At 46.8% G+C, this 19479-nt stretch overlaps 1 protein-coding gene across 1 annotated transcript in view; it reads right to left on the bottom strand.

Annotated features, from left to right (window-relative positions):
- DDR2 (discoidin domain receptor tyrosine kinase 2) overlaps positions 1-19479 on the bottom strand; it is a 152227-nt gene that overhangs the window by 112475 nt on the left and 20273 nt on the right. The window contains exon 2 of the mRNA XM_045876802.3: positions 13714-13860. Coding sequence (XP_045732758.1) covers positions 13714-13719 — 6 coding nt within the window. The 5' untranslated portion in view covers positions 13720-13860. The remainder of the gene's footprint in view (positions 1-13713; positions 13861-19479) is intronic.

The following is a 19479-nucleotide window of genomic DNA, read 5'->3' as shown; positions in this document are numbered from 1 at the left end:
TCAGTTGACTCTATGGAAGAGATTATCCTGGATAATCTGGATGGAACCTATTCAATCCACTGAAAGGCCACAAAAGCAGAGCTGAGACTCCCCCACAGAAGAAGTTTCACTGGGGACAGCAGCTTCAGCCCATCCCCAAGACCCCCAGCCTGCCCTCCCTGGTGGCCCTGCTGGTTGGGGACTTGTCGAGGCAGCCCCCGTGGTCACCTACACCAAGTCCTTGCAATCACCCTCTTGACCTGTATCTCCTGCTGGTTCTGCTTCTCTGGTTGGACCCTGAATGATACAACAGAGCATGGCCCCTGAGAAGATGCATCCAATTAGTAACTATTTGAGTGTTTGCTGGGTGCTGTGCCCTGTTCTAGATGGCGGAGATGGGAGAAAGTAGAACAAAGACAGGTAGGGGGCTGCCACCTTGTGATGCGAGTGCCAGACCTCTGGCTTCACCAGGGCCTCCTCCCACAGCATCTGAAACCCTGTCTTTAGGGACACAGAGACACAGAGACACACACAGGGAAGAAGGCTCCAGGACAACAGAGGCAGGGGTTGGAGTGACCGCAGGAACCCTTGGAAGGGAGAAGAGGCGAGGAAGGATGCTTCCCTGGAAACTTCCAAGGGAGTCTGACCCTGCCCACATTGTGATTTGGACCTTCTAGTCTCCAGAACGGTGACAATAGATTTCTCTGGTCCCACTCTGGTCTTCCCCAGTTTGTGGGAATTTGTGAAGGCGGCCCTAGGAAAGTAGTAAAAATAGTCAAATCCATGCATTCTTTTTCTTCAGAAGTATTTGCCCCATAAATCACAGACTAAGTAAGGTCTGATGTGTCATCTAACATTCTCATGTTAGACTTGACCCAGGTTTCCACAGCTCAGAGACTTAGCACGAAGCCCCCCTGATGTGCTGTGTCCACTTTCAGTGGCTTAGCAACAAAACTGTTTTTACGAACGGGCCACCAGCCCGTGTAGTTTGCCAAGTTGACTATTTTAATATTGTATTTGAGTCTTATTTATCTTTTTTTTTTAAGATTTTATTTATTTATTTGAGAGAGAGAGAGTTCACAAGCAGGGGGGAGGAACAGGGGGAGAGGGAGAAGCAGGCTCCCCGCAGAGCAGGGAGCCCGACGCGGGGCTCGATCCCAGGACCCTGGGACCGTGACCTGAGCTGAAGACGGACGCTTAACGACTGAGCCACCCAGGCACCCCAGAGTTTTATTCATCTTGATCACTGGGTCTTTTGGTGTCCCTTTACGGTTTCCACCAGAGGCGACTGCCTCACTGTCTCAGCCCAGGCCCAGCCCTGCTCCCCTCGGACTTCTCGCACTCTTGTCATTAGTCTGCATTTTTCCGGGCTGAATTGTTCTCCTTCCGGCCAGCCCCTCTCCAATGCCTGTGCAGTAATTCTTGGTCTCCAGGGACTCTGCCACTTGATTCATCTGTTTTTATATATTCTTCCCATATTTTACTAAAAGCTGATATTTCCTGCAGATAATTGAGGAAGATGTCAGTTAAGGCCAATCCTAACCAGATGCCTACAGGCCCCTTTTAGATGCTGCCCTGTGATGGGATGGGGGTCAGTGTCACTGTTGGGATGGTTGGGGTGTCCTTTGTAATTCTCCTGCCACATTGATGCCACCTAAGCCAGCCTCCGCATTTGGACATCATCTTGAGAACACTGCAGAAGAGGGGGCAGCTAGATAAAAACAACTCATCTTGTGCTGGCCCCTCCCTGGCTCCCAGTGCATTTCTTCCAAACGACTGCTTTTAAATGTGTTTGGCCTTGAGTTTTTTGTAGATTTTTTTTTTGTACTCTTCTGGGGTTTTTCTAAATACAATAATGCAGCTGCCTGCTCATGATCCACTCTGTTTTTTAATATTTATTTATTTTAGAGAAAGAGAGAGAGAGAGAGAAAGCATAAGCGGGAGGGGCAGAGGGTGAGGGAGAGAGAATCTCCAGCAGATCGAGAATCCCTGCTGATTGAGGAGCTTATCATGGGGCTCGATGGGGGGCTTAAGGGGGGCTTGATGGGGGGCTCGATTACATGACCCCAAGATCACAAACTGAGCCGAAACTAAGAGTCAGATGCTTAACCGACTGCACTACGCAGGCGCCCCTCGGTCTAGTGTCTTATTTAAGTGCTGTGTCGCGCACTTGGCTACTGTGCTAAGAGGGGTTCTGCACTAGAATTCAAGCATTGACAAACCCCGGCTCTGTCATGGTCCCGCTGTGGGTCTCCGGCAAAGTGCTTATTCCCTCTTGTTGTCTGTTTCTTCAGCTGTAAAATGGGCTAACAACACCTATCCTTCCTTCTCATGGTAGTTATGAGTCGGGAGGATGGTAGATGTTGAGGGGCCTTGTGGCTAAAGTAAGTGCTATGCGAAAGCTTACAAATGCGTATGCACAAGGAAGTGCTGTTTGTAATCAGAAAACCCTGGAACTGTGGGACTGGGGGTGAATTCTGGCATATGCAAACGGTGAATAATTCTGTAATCATTCAAAAAATAATTGACTTAGAGATGATAGTTAGGTGAGTAGATAACAGATAATTGATGGACAAATAGATGGGACGGTTCCATTTGGGAGGTGTGGGTGTGTGCGCATACAGGTAAGCCTGTGCAACATTGGAAACATGTCAGAAAGAATAAACATCGAGCCTGAAATGTTAAGGAAAGCAGTTGCCTCTGGAGAGTTAAAAGAGATGGCTGGGGAGGGAAATTTTATTTCTCATTTTATATCATTCTTAAATGCTGGGATTATGGGTTATGTTTCCTCAGTGGGATTTTCAGGTTTTTTAATTTTATGAATATTTAAGGAAAACGGTGTTACATAAATTCCGGCTCTTCAACCCTATGCCCGATGATTTTATATATACTCTCCTTAAGGTGCACATTTTCAGTCATTAGCCACTTCACGCACACGCACACTTTTTCAACAGCGGGAGGAGCTAATCCCACAGTGCTGAAGCGGCTTGCCGGGGTCACATAACCACTAAGTCAGAGCGAGGACCCCCGGTCCACTCTGCCCTCCACAGTTCACACTGGCCTATTGCCATCAGAGTATGTCTGTCCTTCCTGTGCTCACTCATTCAGTCCACCAATACTAAGGCCTACCCTGGGTTTAGCACCATACTTGGTTCTAGAAAGCTGCAAAGATCAACAAGGCAAGATTTCTGCCCTGAAGCAGCTCACTGTCTCTTGTGCTATTAAAAAGAAACAGAAAGGGCGCCTGGGTGGCTCAGTTGGTTAAGCGACTGCCTTCGGCTCAGGTCATGATCCTGGAGTCCCGGGATCGAGTCCCGCATCGGGCTCCCTGCTCGGCAGGGAGTCTGCTTCTCCCTCTGACCCTCCCCCCTCTCATGCTCTCTCTATCTCATTCTCTCTCTCAAATAAATAAATAAAATCTTTAAAAAAAAAAAAAAAGGAAAGAAACAGAAGGAAACAGAATGCTCCATGGGCAGAGACAGAGGAAACAGCTAGGGACTGCCCAGCCGCCCTGGCTACTCTTATGAGGTTGAGTCAGAAGATGACTCTGAGCCCCTTCTTCTTGAGTGACCTCTGTGCTGGAACAGGGCAAAGATACCCTCCCCGCTTTGGTACATCTCCGTTTGCCCAGCCCACCTCTTCATTTTGCCTGGCGTGGGCGGATGGGTAGTGGAGAGAAAGGAGGGGAGGAAGGTATCTGTAGAAATCCGAGGGAAGAGAGGGGCCGTGGTCACGTTGGAGGCACACGTGGATGGAAGGTCAAACCAATGGCTGGCAGAAGGGGGAGCTGTAAAGTTCACATTTATATGCCAGCCAAAAAAGAAAAAAATTCCTCTGACTCAAAATAAACACAAACTTGCTGTGGGCCCTTGTGTGATTTTTCTTAGGCTTTTTGGGAATATTGTCAATGGTCTATCTGCCCCTCTCCCCTGAAATCTGTGGGGATCACAGGCTGGGCTCTGTCTGGACCAGAAGCAAAAGATTTAGAGAAGTGTGCACCTTCTTCTCAAAAGGTCACTTAATTTGGGTGTTCTTCCCTATGAAGTTGAATTTTTATTCAAAGGGGAGTATCTGTTATATCCTTGGCATGAACCATGGATTTGGCAAGAGGCAGTATGCGTGAGGGGCCAAAGGACTGATACATGCAGTCATTGGTCATTAGAACCTCTAGGGACACAGCATGAAGTTAAAGGAACAGGAGGTAGGAAGTGTAGAATTGGACAGGTAGAGAGGAGGGGAGGGACACTTAAGGCAGCAGGTACATGTGGGGCAAGGGACGGATGTATAGGCACAGCTAGGACGCTGAAGGAACACGGCTTCCCTGGCTTTGAAGGCGTGAAGGAAGCTTGGCCACCATCTATTAACTCCCTCATGTCACAGGTATGCCATTTGAGAACCAGAGAGGTGACATGGTTGCCAAGACCTCAGAGCACGATGCATCCCCTGGCCTGCTTGACCGACTTCTGTACTCGCTCCATGAACATGCTGTCCCCAGAACAAGCAGAGGTTCAGAAATGGGAAGCTGGGGACACATACAAGAAATAGCAAGCCTGAGGAGGGGGGAGGATCTGATTTGAGGAGAAAATACACTTAAGGAACTGATGGGAAGTGAAGGTGGAGACATTGGTTGGGATTTGCTTCTGAAAGGCACTGAATATGAGACCCATGGGTTTGGGTCTTTTTTCCATGTAGAAGACAGAGAACTACTATGTGTGTTGGAGCAGAGCTCAGGTCGCTATTTTTTGTCCCCAGGAACATGTGAGGACGTCTGACTGGGAGAGAGGAAAGACCTTCAGAGTTCCAGGGAAAGAAAGAGCTCACTGAGATTCCTTGTATTTTCTCTCTGAAAAATACAAATACTCCTTTATAAGAGCATTCCCTTTTTTTACAAAAAAAATTACATAACTTCTTTTATTTCTTTTCTAATATAAAAAGCCACGCATGCTCATTTATGAACTTTCAACTTGATGAAGAACCAAAATGGCTCCTACAGTCTCCTCACCTAAAATCAAACCCAGTTCATATTCTGACATCATGACTTTTCATCAGAGTTTTTGTTCTGTGAATTTTACATAATTATTAAATATCTCTGTATAACTTACTTTGTAAGATTTTATTTATTTATTTATTTGACAGAGAGAGACAGATGGTGAGAGAGAGGGCATGAGCAGGGGGAGGGGCAGAGGGAGAGGGAGAAGCAGACTCCTCGCTGAGCAGGGACCCCCCCCCAAGGTGCGGGACTTGATCCTAGGACCCTGGTGATCATGGCCTGAGCCGAAGGCAGATGCTTAACCGACTGAGCCACCCAGGCACCCCATAACTTTATAACTTCTAATTTCACTTAATATAAAACCATAAATACCTTCTTATGTAATCTAAGATTCTCAAAACCATCATTTTAAAGGTGTATGATCTGTATACTTAATCATGCCCTCAGTGCTGGCCATTCAGATCTTTTCTTTTTCCTCCCTAAATGCTACATTGTTGTGTGTAACGTTTGTCCCCTTCAGAGTATTTTCTTAGAACAGACTCATAAAAGTGAAATTCCTACATCAAATAGTATGGACGGTTTTTAAGGTCATTCACACACCTTGTCAAATTGATTTACAATGGGGGGGGTTCTTATACATGTAACATATAACTCTAAAAACTAGAGTTTTTATTGAATGAAAGTAGTTTCTTTGGATGGCTTTTCTTTAATTACAAAAATATTTCATATTTGAAGGAGAGAAAATTCTCCATAAAATTAGACTGTGGAAGGGAAAGCACAGCTTCCATGAAGTTTAATGTCCACTCACCCTGGACCACATTTGCTTTCTCCTGTCTTCTGATCGGCGCTCCGCCCCTCCCTTTCCTCACTACCTACCCCACCCCGACTTCTCCCAGCCTCTCAGATTCTGGGATGTTGTCTATTCTGTGTTGATTAAGGGAGATGATTCCGTCTTGTATTTCCTAGTAAAGGACCCAAGTCCACACACAGAGGCTTCCGCACCCTTGCCCAGGGCTTTGGAAAGTACAGTTTGCAACGAAAAGATTAACGGTGCTTTCCTGATCTTCATGGCCTGTGTGTTTCTCATTATCTTCCCTTGGATGCAGCTGCTGGCTTTTGTTCCAAAGCCACACAAGGCTAGTCCTGGCTCCTCCCAGAGCGAGGAGACTTCTCTAGAGCTAACGCTGTAGAGTGAGCAGAGCCACCAGCCTCTCACAGTCAAAACCCCTCTCTTTTCCCCCTGGCACAGCTCTGCTCAGACTCCTTCACTGCCCAGCTGCCCCTTTTCTGGCCTCCTAACAAGCTCCCCCACTTCTGCCTCCTTCCCCTTACAATCTTTCTCGTATACTGCAGCAAAATCAGGCCTTCCTGGAGCAAAATGCACATCATCTTACAGCTCTGCTCAAGCATCTGCAGCAGATCTCTGTTACTTACATGGGAAGTCCGATATTTTGGAATGGATTAATAAATATGTACCATGTGCTTTTTCATGGGTACACATTAAGCACCGTAGGGGCTATACCAAGAGCTCTGTATCTAGTTCGGGGAGCTAACACATACATGTGAAAAGTCACAGGGCTCCGGCCCCCACTTCCTTCCAGTTCTCCAGTCCTGCATGTTCCACAGGCAGATCTTGCACTCGACATATCTCAAACTGAATTTTCTCTCTTCTCCCCAAATCTATGCTCTTTGTATAATGGTTCTGCTATCCAGGCTCTCAAGACAAGAAAGACACATGTCAGGAATATGGGGAGATATTTTTTATCTTTTTTTAAGATTTTATTTATTTATTTGAGAGAGAGAGAGAGCACACATGAGTGAGCATGAGCAGGGGGTAGGGGCAGAAGCACAGGGAGAAGCACACTCCCCACTGAGCCAGGAGCCTGATGCGGGACTCGATCCCAGGACCCTGGGATCATGACCTGAGCCGAAGGCAGATGCTTCACCAACTGAGCCACCCAGAAGCCCAGGAATATGGGGAGACTTGAGGGGCATGAGATTTTGGACTTGTAGTGTCCATCAAAATCTACTTGTCTACTTATTCACTTCCTTAGTTGTGCTTAAGAACATAAAGGGGTACAGAAGCAAATAAGATGTGCCCCCACTGTTGTGAGCATAGAACATAGTGGGGGAGACATAGAGCTTCCGGTCCACTGCCAACCCATCCACCCCAACTGTGCCTCCCAAGCCTGGGTCTCCAGATCCACCCCCAGCTCAACCATTCACTTCAGGAAAAGTGGACTAGGATATCTCCACATATTTTCATGATTGTGCTGTACTTGTCTTCTACCGAATCCCAGCTGATCCAGATATTAGAACGACCATAGTATCCATCAAGAACTATGGGTAAAAAAACTCTAACGAAGATCCCCGCCATCGATGACTTTATAATCTGGAGAGAGAGACTGACACCTGAACAGATCACTTCCACATAATATGGTGTGTGGCCAGGAGTTGCAGCCAACACCAAAGGAAGGGGTCGTCCGGCCCAAATGCAGATTCAGGGAGATGCAGGGAAAGTGGGGTGAGGAGGAAGGAAACCTGCCAACTGGAACTTGAGTGAGGAGCAGTCGGTTCATAGTGGGGAAACTGGAATTTGAACGCAGGTTCGTCTGACTCTCCAGTCCATGTTTTTCCCACCATCCTGTTACCTGGTAGGCTTTCAGTGGATATTCACTGAATGAAAGATGAAATGAGTGAATGAATGGATGGAAGGATGGACGGATGGATGGATGAATGAATGAATACATTATACTTCTTCCATTGGAGAGAATTGCTGAAATGTCAGCCCAAATAGTAACTTTGGTTTAAAACTCCCATGGTCTGACCAGCTGAGCTAATCAGCTAATGCCCCTCAGGGAATTCCTGCAACAGGGCAGGTGGTTCTCAACACAAGAGGTGCTAATTCACTCCTACAACCTCTCAGAATTGGTTGGAGGTAAGATAGTCTGGAATTGAGGAGGGGACTCCCCACTTTCATCTACCCCACCTCCTCAAGAAAATCCTGCTGGTGTCCTGGGCTATGCAGACAATGGGAAAAGAAACTATGGTAAGCCTAAAGCTCCTAGAGCTACAACCAAGAACCCCATAGAAGCCCACACTAAACCACTCTGGCCCCAGGACACTCTGGATAAGGAAAAAAGATCCTAATTCTCCTACACCCACCTCCTCTGAAATTTGGTTCTGGCAGGAGGAGAGCCAGGATTTCTAAGACTTAAAGATCAGAGCAGGGTGCCCACATCCTCAAGCATTTCCATGGGACTGCCTCTCTCCATCCACAACCTCCTTGCTCCACTGGGTTTGCAGAGTGGATGCCTCCTGCCAGCAGCCCCCCTCCCCCCTTCCCCGCTTCCTGCTCCTCGGCCCAAGCCTCTGCCTCCTGTCTCTGTATGCTTGGCATACACATGCAGCGAGCTTGGAGCCGGAGTGTGCCATCATTTCACAATTCCAAAACCCCAAATAAGAGACAGGTGGTGGGATTCTCCCACGGAATTAAAAGAAGGACTCCAAGCCCATGCTGTCTGAGTCTGGCTGCCCAGGGAACGGCCCAGAGGTGGGCTGGACTGAGGCTACTGTTCCAGGAGGTTCTACCTGACCCTTTCCAGGCTGTTTAATTCCTTGGTCCCCAACATGTCTACTCAGAATGTCCTCTCGGCTCCTCCCAGTTCCTGAGGAAAGTCAACCTTCCTTTGAACAATTAATGGAATCAATTTGTGGAGGAAGGAGTCAGCTCGATAAAATTACAATCATTTCTTCAAGGAGGTTGTTATGAAAGGGGCCTTGGAAAGTCACAGACTCCTTGGTACCATTATCTGGATCGATTTGGGACTCAAGATACTTCATTGCCCACTTGGGAATTACGTCTTATGACTCTGCTTCTCCATGATGGATTAAGATGGGCTTGCAAATTTTGCCACTGGGGCAAAGGATTATAGCTATTTCCTTTACTTCAAGGAAATATTTTGGGTTCATCACATAAGCCATTACCAGCACACTTTTTTCTGTAAAGGCCCAGAGAGTCAATATTTTAGGCCTTGTGGGCCAAAAGGTCTCTGTCATAACTATTCAACTTGGCCTGTGTAGCACAAAAGAAGCCATAGGCAATGTGTAAATAAATGAGCAGAGCAGTGTGCTGATAAAACTTTATTGACAAAAACGAGCAGCAGGCTGGATTTGGACCACAGGCTATAGTTTGCGAATCCCTGACATAAACCATTCTGTGTGCGAGTGTCAGTATGAGGAGGAAATGAGATTCACTGACACCCTTAGAAAGGAGGTTGCTGCTTTGGTACAAGAAAACTTTGAGGCCTCCTTGTTCTACCATTATCTAAGTAACCTCAAATAATATCAGAAACTGCATTTTTAACACAATCCCCCGGTGGTTTGTACACATTACACCTGGAGACCAATGTGTCTCAACCACCAAATTACAGACTCTGAGGCCTGAGGCTCTGTATTTTCAACAAGCTCCTGAGTAACACGGATGCTGTCAGTGGATGATGCTTCATTTAGGGATGATCTGTTTTGGAACATCCTCCACAAGACCCAGTTCTGGGGTAAAACATGGGAACAGGTGGGTCCCAGCAGCCCACCACCACCCACCCACTTTCTCTAACCCCAGAGAACATATGTGTAATACTATGCTAGACGGTACACAAAAGCAAAAGTACCTGATGGAGACTCAGACCTTGGCTAAGAGGTCCTTACAATCTTTTTATCGTGGCGGGCAGGGCGGTGGGCTGCGGGGAGTGAGAGAGGGGAGCTCATACACATAAAAAAATTAATCAATATAAGAGGTCATAGGAATGTCTAAGACCCTGAGACATCAGTGAAAAAATCCTGACCAATGCTATGAATGTCTAGAAGGGTGACCCCTACCTACTCTCATCCATCACAGGAGGAGGAACCAGGGGCTCCACACCCAAAGAAGCAGGAGCTTTGAGTAGGTTCAAGCGCAGAAGGAAATTCAGCGAATGCTGCCAGTTGGGAAACCTCACATCATTCCTGCAGCCCACAGCCTCAGGCTAAGGTAATTAATATAATATGAGAAATTATAAGGCGATGAACATTGAAACAATGGAAATAAGATTCTTGCTAGCAGCCCTCGGTTGGGCAATGCAGTCTGTGGCTGACCCTTAAATCTAGTCTTAGAAGCTGTGAAGATCAAAGCAAAAACAAGAGGCTGACACCTTAGAAAATGCTGGTTCCAAGTGTTTCATGCATGTCTATTTTTAGGGCCCTGAATAGTTCCCGCTTAAACCTCGTTCAGAAGTGCACTCACACTGGGCAAGAGGAGCACGGACCAGGCAGATGCTAAGATGGCGTCCAGATGTCACAGCCCAGCCAGTGGTCAGAGCTCTCCCCAATCTGGCAGCCACCCTCCTTTCCAGCTCTCTCTTCCACCACTCCTCGACCCTCTGTGCCCCGTAGTTTGCCATTTGTTCCCTACCCCCAACCCCCAACCCCCGAGGCAGTGCGGCCCTAGTTCACTGGTCACTCCATGTCCTTGCTGCTGAGGTCAGCTCCACTGATAACTACCAACCCATATCTCGCCCCCTCTGCATACTGCACTGCCCCCCAGCCCCAGGCTGGACCCCAGCCCCACCCCCTCCACAGTCAAGGACCACCCAGCCACAAGTACTATCCCCTTCTATCACCACTCACCACCCTCTGGGCGCCTCCCCCCGCATTGAGCATGGTTCTCTTTTTTGTTCCTTCCCTTTCCTGTCAGCCGTGAGCACACGGGCTGGGATGATCTCGTACTTATATTTATATGCTTTCAAGTCACTTGCAGAGTCCCTTACACATCACAGGTGTTAAACAGTTACTGCTTTTGTTAGTAAAGCTGTTACCCAAAGTCCTTGGGTCCCATGCTGCTCTCTGGCCCCACCGTTCCTTGCATTTCATCGCAGTCCATTCGTGGCTCATGCTTTTCAGAATGTTGTTGGAGCCCAGTTCTTCCAGAAAGCTCTAAGCCAGCCTCTTGCACACCTGACCTCCCTTCCCCTAGGCAGGCTTGGTTCCTCGGTTTCTAACCGGTGTCTCCTTTCCTGCATGGCACCCTACCTGTGGCTCTCTGATTAGTTAGACACTGACCCTGATCCTGCCTTTTCCAAAATAATCCTGGCACCGCCATATTCCAAAATCTGAGCCATATTCCAAAATCTCAGACGTTGAGGCTTAGGCAGCCATGTGGTCAGAGGTCTCATCCATCTCAACCGTAATGCACTCTGCATTTGTTTGACTAGGTTTGTTCCGGTCACAGCTCCAAGTGCCACCCACCCCCACTGCCACCCCCACCTCCAACACCCCAGGCTGTGCTGTCCCCTAGACAACATGTCCTCCAGGACACATGAAAGCAGGACCTCCCATCCGAGACACTCATGAGAAACAGACCAGCCCTACCCCACTCGCAATGGGAAAAAGACCGCTTCGAACTCATGAAGGAAAATCAAGTTCCAGTTGGAAATACAAACTTTTCCTTTAAAGGAGAAGCTAACGTTAGCAGCACTGCTCTTTTGAGCTACACTCCAGTGCTTTGGGAGAGAGAGGGAAAGGAAGACAGTGTGAATGACAAGCGGACAGGAGACAAAGAGAGAAAAGCAGAGAGAATAGGAGCAAGAGGGAGGAGGCACGGAGGGAGGGGCGGGGGGAGGCCGAGTAAGAGCAGGAAGACCCACAGGAGAAGGAGCAGAGGGGGAGGGGAGTGGAGGGGACAAAGGGGGAGGAAAAGGCAGAGAAGACAGGCTGACTGCTCTGCGGGCTCCCCAGCAGGACCACCCGTTCTGTGGCAGCACGACAGTGTCCCCTGCGAGCTCTAACCTCCAGGAGGGGACAGGCTCTCCCCTGGCTTTTATAACACTCCACTGAGTGAAATCTACACCAGAGATTTGGGGGGGGGGGGGGGCGGGGAGCCAAAGCCAACAACCAGACAGAATTGGAGGCATTTCTCTCCAAAGGCTATTGTTAACCTCTGCTCTCAATATTCGTGAGTGATGCCAGACCTCTGAAAAGTAGGGAACCATACATTCGGATTAGCCCCGTGTTCCAGAGTATCTGTTAATAACGCCCCCTTTCCCTCACAAGTGTTCCCGTTCAGATGCTAAACTACTCACTCCTCCTATTAATAGGAGACATAGGAAACGGAGACTCGAGCCTCGGAACAGAATGAAATACTTAGTGCCATCATTCTCAGAAAAGGAGGAAGCCTGGACTGTAGACCAGAAGAGACCAGGAAGAGTCTTCCCTGGGGGAGCAGAGGTACTTGAGAAAGCTCTCGGTAGAACACGAAAGTGGAGGTGGGGAGAGGCGGCCAGACAAGACTTCAAGAGACAAGGCTATATATAGCACACGCCGTGGATGCTGAAATATTGATTTCTGGAAATAGTCGCTTAGGATTGGGTGGCAGGGGAAGAAAAGTCCGCAGGGACAGTTTCTGGAAAGTAAAGCAGTAGGAGCCACCGAAAAATCACATTTGAGGAATCTCGTGTAATAGAGAAAATCTGCAATAGCTTCTGGTTAGTAGCTAAATGTAGCTATGAATTATTCATTCTGAATGGCACACCAGGAAGGGTCCAGTTAAGACCTCTGAGCTCTCCAGGATCTCGGAAGTCTATTGGAAGGAAGGGAAGGAGGGAAATAAATTAGTGTCAAGGCAAGCTGTGGGAAGAAAGGGACCCAGGATGGTTTATCACCACAAGGAGGTGAAGGAGAAATGGGGAGGAGGTTTATTCCTTGGATAATAAACAGAAGGAGTGTATAATCCAATGAGCATCTTGACAGTGAGAAGAAATCTCCTGCAGGATGACAGAAAATACTGCTCTTCCCTCCTGCCCTCACCCTTCACTCGCAAGGACTCACAGGTCCACGTTATTCGCTCAGCCGCCCATTCATTGGAAGCCGCAAGGGATGTAAGTAGAAGTGGAGTCAGCGGGTTCCCCCTGAGCATCTCATGTGCACCAGACCCTGAGCTGGGTGCCGAGGCATGAAGGAGATGCGGTTTCTGCCTTCTGCGAGCTCCAGGAAGACTCGTGGAATGACTACAGTTCTACACTCATTAGTGGGATCCGAGTCTGCTAAAGGATGAACTGAGAAGTCCCCTCGAGACCAAAATTCACTCAGAGCCTCAACATGGGCGAACACTTCCTAGCTTCCTCACAGAAGCTCTGAGATGCACCACCCTCCTCTTTCTGCCCTGACGCCCAGGGCTAAGTGTGGCATTTAACTGCTGGAAGTACCCTAGCCTAGGTTCTCTTGTACGTGTAACTCCTCCAAAGCTTACTACAGGACTCTGCTTCAATGACCTGGTGTTAGTAGATCTGTGAATTATTATTTTTTCTCTAAGCTACCTCAAATTATTGCTGGAAGAAGGCAACTTATTAAAAAATATATGAAATTAGGAGAGATCCAGATCGATATGGGAAACCCAAGATTCCAATGGGTCCTGTAGGGACAGGGAAGGCCATGATATCCTGGGTCACTCAGAGTCAGGGAGGACACCCTGAGCCAGGACACCCCAGGCTTGGCCTCTAACCTGGGGGGTAGCCGCATCTGGATCAGTCAAGTGTGAGCTGACATTCAACATCAGCTTTCCCATACAATCAAATACATGATCTCCTCTGATACCAGCTCTCGGCACAGAACCCGCATACTCGACGGACCTTGTGACACCAGCCAGGTAAGTGAGGGGCTTCAGGGCAGCCCTCCTGCCGTCAGCCTCTGGCTCAGCGACTGGCCTTACTTACATCCATGGGTGCAGAACATTCTCCGAGAAACAGAGTCCTCCACAACAGCTGGCTTTGGTGTCTCTTCAACTGTCACAACGTCTTTGCTTCGAGCCACAAGCCTTGGAACTTTCTACAGCATGAAACTCCAGACCACTTGTAGATACCCTTTTATGGAAGATGAGAAAAGGAAAAGCAGTATCACGTTACAAATGTTTGCTTCATTCACATTTCCTTTCCTACTTGACACTCGGGTGCCTGACTATCAAACAGAAACCCCCCCAAGTACCCTAGGCACCAAAGGGATCTCAAAGACATTTTGTTTCTGAGGGTTCTTACACCTACTGATATTTATCAACTTAGAAACTAAAACAGAATTTTAAATGTATTGTTTATTTAAAATAATTATTATTAAATTTTATTATTCATTTTTAATTTCTTAAACATTATTTTTAAATTATTATGATGATTATGGGTTGACATAAATAATAATTTTTTTATAAAAATAGCTATTTTCAAAAAATACTTAATGAGAAGAGTGGCATTATTTTACATTTTAAAGAATCCCTTTGATATCTGGCTTAATCGAACACAGATTCTCATACCTGCTTCTGAATTCAATCTGTTGCAATATCACATACCACTTAACCTCTCGAAAACTCCACCATGTAATTGTGGGAGATTGAGAGTAAAAAAAAAAAAAGTGAAACATTTTAGGATTATAGTGAAATAGTCTTGTTCTTGTAGATCCCCTGAGAGGGTCTCCCGTGCTCCCAGGGTTGCCCTGGCCCTGGACCCACCATTCCGTGCAATCCAAGTAGGTCTCACTTCTCCCTCAGACTATCATTGCCTTTCTTCGATGCCACTAGTTATCAGTTACCTGAACAGTCTTCTAGAATTATCTACACATAAATGAAGATATAGGAATGTAGAGTTTTTATTAATTTTTAACAGTCAAGTATGAGCACTCTATACATTTCACCTCGGGTTTTCTGTTACACGTGTTGGGAGGCATTGCATTTTAGTACATGTCGTTACGTCATTTCTGCGGGTCTCCTGTCCTCCACCAAACGGATACAACAACACCCAGCTCTGCACCCACGGTATTCAGGTGGGTTGCTGAACAGCTACTGTAACTTACCACTTTCTTCAGTAAAGGACACAGGGCTTAATGGGAATAAAGGGGCCACACGGAGCAAGAACACATGTCACATTATCAGTACAGCTTTCCTCTGGCTTCTGCTTCCCTAAGAAGGCATGCAGCCCAAGTATTCAAAATTTGAGAAAGTATCCAATTTTTACCATACTACAGGGGCTCACCCAGTATTATACTTGGGGCTTACCTCACTGTGCCAGAAAGACTTGTGTTAACAATCTTTGTGCCTATTTTTATAGGAATGTTTATAAACATGGATCTGCCTGGAAACACACTCACTATCATTGGTGTCACATAATCGTGAGGCAAGAAGGCAGGATCAGGGTCCAAGTGTCCCCAGACAGTACTTCTAAAAACTATTTCCCTGTGGTACTAAGTTAACAGAGATTAACCCTCTTAGTTCACAACTTCCCTGACATAGAAACATAGAATACCCCTCACCTGCAGGAAACCCTCCCCTCATAGGGGTAATTTGGTCTAATTATACTGCAGGCTTCAGATGCTAAAGTTGATGCAGACCAATGAGGGTTCACTGCCTCTCTCTGAGATTTACTAGCTATATAATCTTCGCTTCCACTTACTTGTAAAATGGAAGTAATGATGCCTATCTCATGAAGTTATTAAGAATAATTGTAGGGGTGCCTGGGTGGCTCAGTCAGCTAAGCATCTGCCTTCAGTTCAGGTCATGATCCCAGGGTCCTGGGATCGAGCCCTGCATCAGGCTCTCTGCTCCGCGGGGAGCCTGCTTCTCCCTCTCCCACTCCCCCTGCTTGTGTTCCCTCTCTCGCTGTATCTTTCTCTGTCAAATAAATAAATAAAATCCTTAAAAAAAAAAAAAGAATAATTGTAATTATCTAGGGGCGCCTGGGTGGTTCAGTCAGTTAAGCATCTGACTCTTGATTTAGGCCCAGGTCATGATCTCTGGGTCATGAGATCGAGTCATTTCCTGTGTCCATCCCCCACCATGCCCCCCTCGGCTCAACGCCCAGGGCCAAGTCTGCTTGAGATTCCCTCTCCTTCTCCCACCACCATTCACTCAGGCACCCGTTCTCTCTCAAATAAATAAGATCTTAAAAAAAAAAAAAAAAGAGTAATCGTAATTACCTGTAAGATGTGCCTACCACATAGTAGGTATTCAATGCTTGGCAATTGGTAGCCTCCTTCCTTTATTGTTCTATGAACAGAAATAAGACAGGAGACTGATCTTATGTCCTGGACTGGGCTGGCTCTTCACTGGAAACCCCAGTGGTGTAGCCTTTTAGGAAGCCTGGAGATCTCAGAGACTGGGGCAAGAGAAGATGGTAGAGGATTTTTTTTTCCAACGAAAAGGATCTCATGAGCTGTTTGTCATCATCTGATTCTAAATCAGAGATACGGATCTGCTTTCCTCCTCCCCCCGGCAAGGAAAACAGGCACCAACATCCCCTGCATTTCTGTCTCAACTTTCCAGTCTGCCTCTGAAATCACATGGGACAGCGTGGTGAGCCACAGAACCGAGAGAAAACCCACCAGGTTTGGACGAGCCCTTCAGATGAGGATGGGAAACGAGAGATTTACTCCTGAACAATTCCCAGGAGTAGAACAAGCACCTGCAATAATTACAGGACAGACGTATTATGACCTCCATTTACAGATGAAGAAACTGCAGTCTGGGAGACATGAGGCAAATTGCCAAGGTAGCACAGAGAACAAAGGCAGAGTCAGAATTCAAAGCCAGGTCTGCCCTACTCCAAAGCCCCAGCGTTGAATCACATCATCATGCGATTCTCCAGCTAGAAAGGAAACCAGCCCTGGGGTTTGATGAATAAAGTAGCAAAGCCAGCAGCTTCCTAGGGATGGTCTCACAAGAGAGACAAGTTATCTGTAACTGTAAGTTAATGACTTTATTAGCCCAATATTGTACCTGAAATAAAAATCAAAATTCTTCAGAAAATCATCCCTACACTAGACACAAAAGTAAGAATGGTGGGACACCAAAGCCAAGATTTAATTACTTTGGGATTTATAGATTATTTATTTTATTTAATTAGCGTTTGATTAGATCAGTTATTAAGATGAATATGTTGTTTCGATTTATAGATGACTATTTTGAATAATGGGTAAATAATGTAATATTAATTTATCCAGTGGCATTTCTAGCTCCTAGTGCATATCAGGTGCTGCAAGTGCTACAGGTTAAGGAAACATGTCCCTTGGCCTCCAAGAAGGTGTATAATGTATATCATAAGATATAAGGGCTATAACCATATATGTATATGGGTTGGGGGGATAATAAGATAGACAAGAATAAGGTGCTAAAAGAAGGAGAAATGTGGCCAGTGGGGTGTTCAGGGGAGGCCTGAAGGAGTGAAGAGGCATCACCTAGCTGCCTCTTGAAATATAAATAGGATTTTGTCAGCCTTGGAAGAGAGGGATGGCAGATTCAGAGAGGCTACGGGCTTAATCTGGCATGGGAGATGCTTTAGGAGAGACAAGGGGCAAAGGGGCCGACCAGATCCTGACCTAGAATAACAACATCAGGAAGGGAAAAGAAAGAAATGGTAATGCAGAGAGAATTGAGGGTTGACCAGTGATTTGCTACAGCAGGGAAGAAGGAAGGCGTCAAAGAAGTGTGGGTTTCCAACCTGCATGTGACCAGGAGCATGTCATTATTAACAAACCTGGGAAAACCAGAAGAGGAACTGGTACATAAGGGAAGATGGTGAGTTTGGTTTTGAACATAAAGAATTGGGTTCCTTAAGGGGCGCATGTGTGGCTCAGTCTGTTAAGCATCCGACTCTTGATTTTGGCCCAAGTCATGATCTCAAGGTTGTGGGATCGAGCCCCACGTCGGGCTCTGTGCTGGGCGTGGGGTCTGCTTGGGATTCTCTCTCTCTCTCCCTCCACCCCTCCCCCCCTTAAAAAAAAGAATTGGTTTTCTTAAGATGGAAACAGGTAAACACGTGGAGCACAGAGGTAGAAATTAGGGTCTGGCATTCAAGAGAAGGTTCAGTTTTAGACATACATATTTGAACATCAAATACATAAAAGCAGTAAGTGAGGTCTGAGGCAGATAAGATGATCTGAGAATAAGAGAAGAAAAATGAAGACAAAACCTTGGGGCCCATCCGCCTTGAGTGGGTGGAAGATGACAAACATCTCCAGGTAAGAACCAGAACAACTCAAAAATAGTTTCTCCTCAGAAACCATCAGAAGCCTCTGATCTAACCCGACTCCCTTACTTCACAGATGAAGAAAACCCAGGCCCAGATGGCTAACTGATTTATCTAAGGGCTCACATCTGCAAATCTGTAGCTAGATGGTTAAGTGACCACTGGGAAATCGCACTAACTCGGCCTTGCGCGTGCACCAGATAACACGGCTGGATTCAGAGAGGCCTGAGAACAAACTGGAAACTTCTTTTTATCTCTGCTACATTAGTTCAGCCCTGGAACTGTGCCCAACCACATAATCAGCTCAGGGTTCAGACCACATCTTACTCATCTTGTTGTCACTGCCCCTCTGCCCTCAACTTTCCCCACCATTGTCTCTGCCACCAGTGTTATTACAGAGTAGAAAAATCACAGATGATGTTCTTCTGAATGTGCACATGATCATAGACTTCTGGAGTTGAAAGAACTTAAGGCTTCATCTAGTATTAGTGTAACATCTGGGAAAACAGACCCAGGGCAGTCCAGTGACCAGATAACCGGTTAGTAGTAGAGCTCAGACCAAAATTCCAGTCTCCTGTTTCTCTCCATTTCACCACCAACCTTTAGTGCAAGAGACTTATTCTTAAAAATTTATTTGTTTATTTGAGGGAGAGAGAGAGAGAACGTGAGTGGGGGAAGGGGCAGAGGGAGAGAGAGAGAATCTTAAGCAGACTCTGGGCTGAGCACAGAGCCCAAACCCAGGACCCTGAGATCATGGCCTGAGCCAAAACCAAGAGTCTGATGCTTAACCAACTGAGCCACCCGCAAGGCGCCCTGCAAGAGACTTATTCTTAAGGCAAACTCTCTAGTCTCTAATTTCTCCAAATGTATGCTATGAAGCCCTCTCCCCTTAAGACGTTTCTTGAAAAAAAGAATTCCATGGTCCAAAACATTTGTGGAGTGCTATAAGTTACCCCTGTCTTGGACAGCCAAAATACTTATTACCATATTAAAGACCTTGGCAAGTCCTGCAGGAAAGAAACCTGGGTCATTCTCTAAGAATATTTCCCAAACTTGTTTGACCACAGAACTCTGGCCCTTGCCCGTGCCCCTGCTGTTGTCTATTTAAAAACCCACAGGTTTCCGAGGATTGTACTTTGCGAGACACCACCTTTGTCTGATTGGCAAGATTTCCCTGGTAGGTCCCATGCAGAAGTGTCAGGACTGAGGGGTCCTCAGTGTGGGAACCAGGCGAGGAAGAGACAACCTGCAGAGAAGGAGAGAGAAATGGCAAACCGTCCCAGGATCTTCTGAGCCATCTGTTCTGCCAACAACAAAGGGTGAAACAGCTATGTGAGAAATTCTGACTTGGGGTCCTGGTCAGGAGCATAAGACGCTGGTTTCCAACAAAGAGTTCTTGTGGGGAAATGGGGTCTTTGGATGCACATCACCAGCCTGCGAGCTTCCCTGGGCTTCGGCACCATTTCCAGCAGTGCTCTC

This window comes from Mirounga angustirostris, unplaced genomic scaffold (assembly GCF_029215605.1).
Source record: "Mirounga angustirostris isolate CCGP_5_RB_7025 unplaced genomic scaffold, mMirAng1.0.hap1 SCAF_6, whole genome shotgun sequence".
Classification (NCBI taxonomy): Eukaryota; Metazoa; Chordata; class Mammalia; order Carnivora; family Phocidae; genus Mirounga; species Mirounga angustirostris.
The sequence above is the reverse complement of the archived record's forward strand: the minus strand, read 5'-3'. Positions and strand labels throughout refer to the sequence as shown.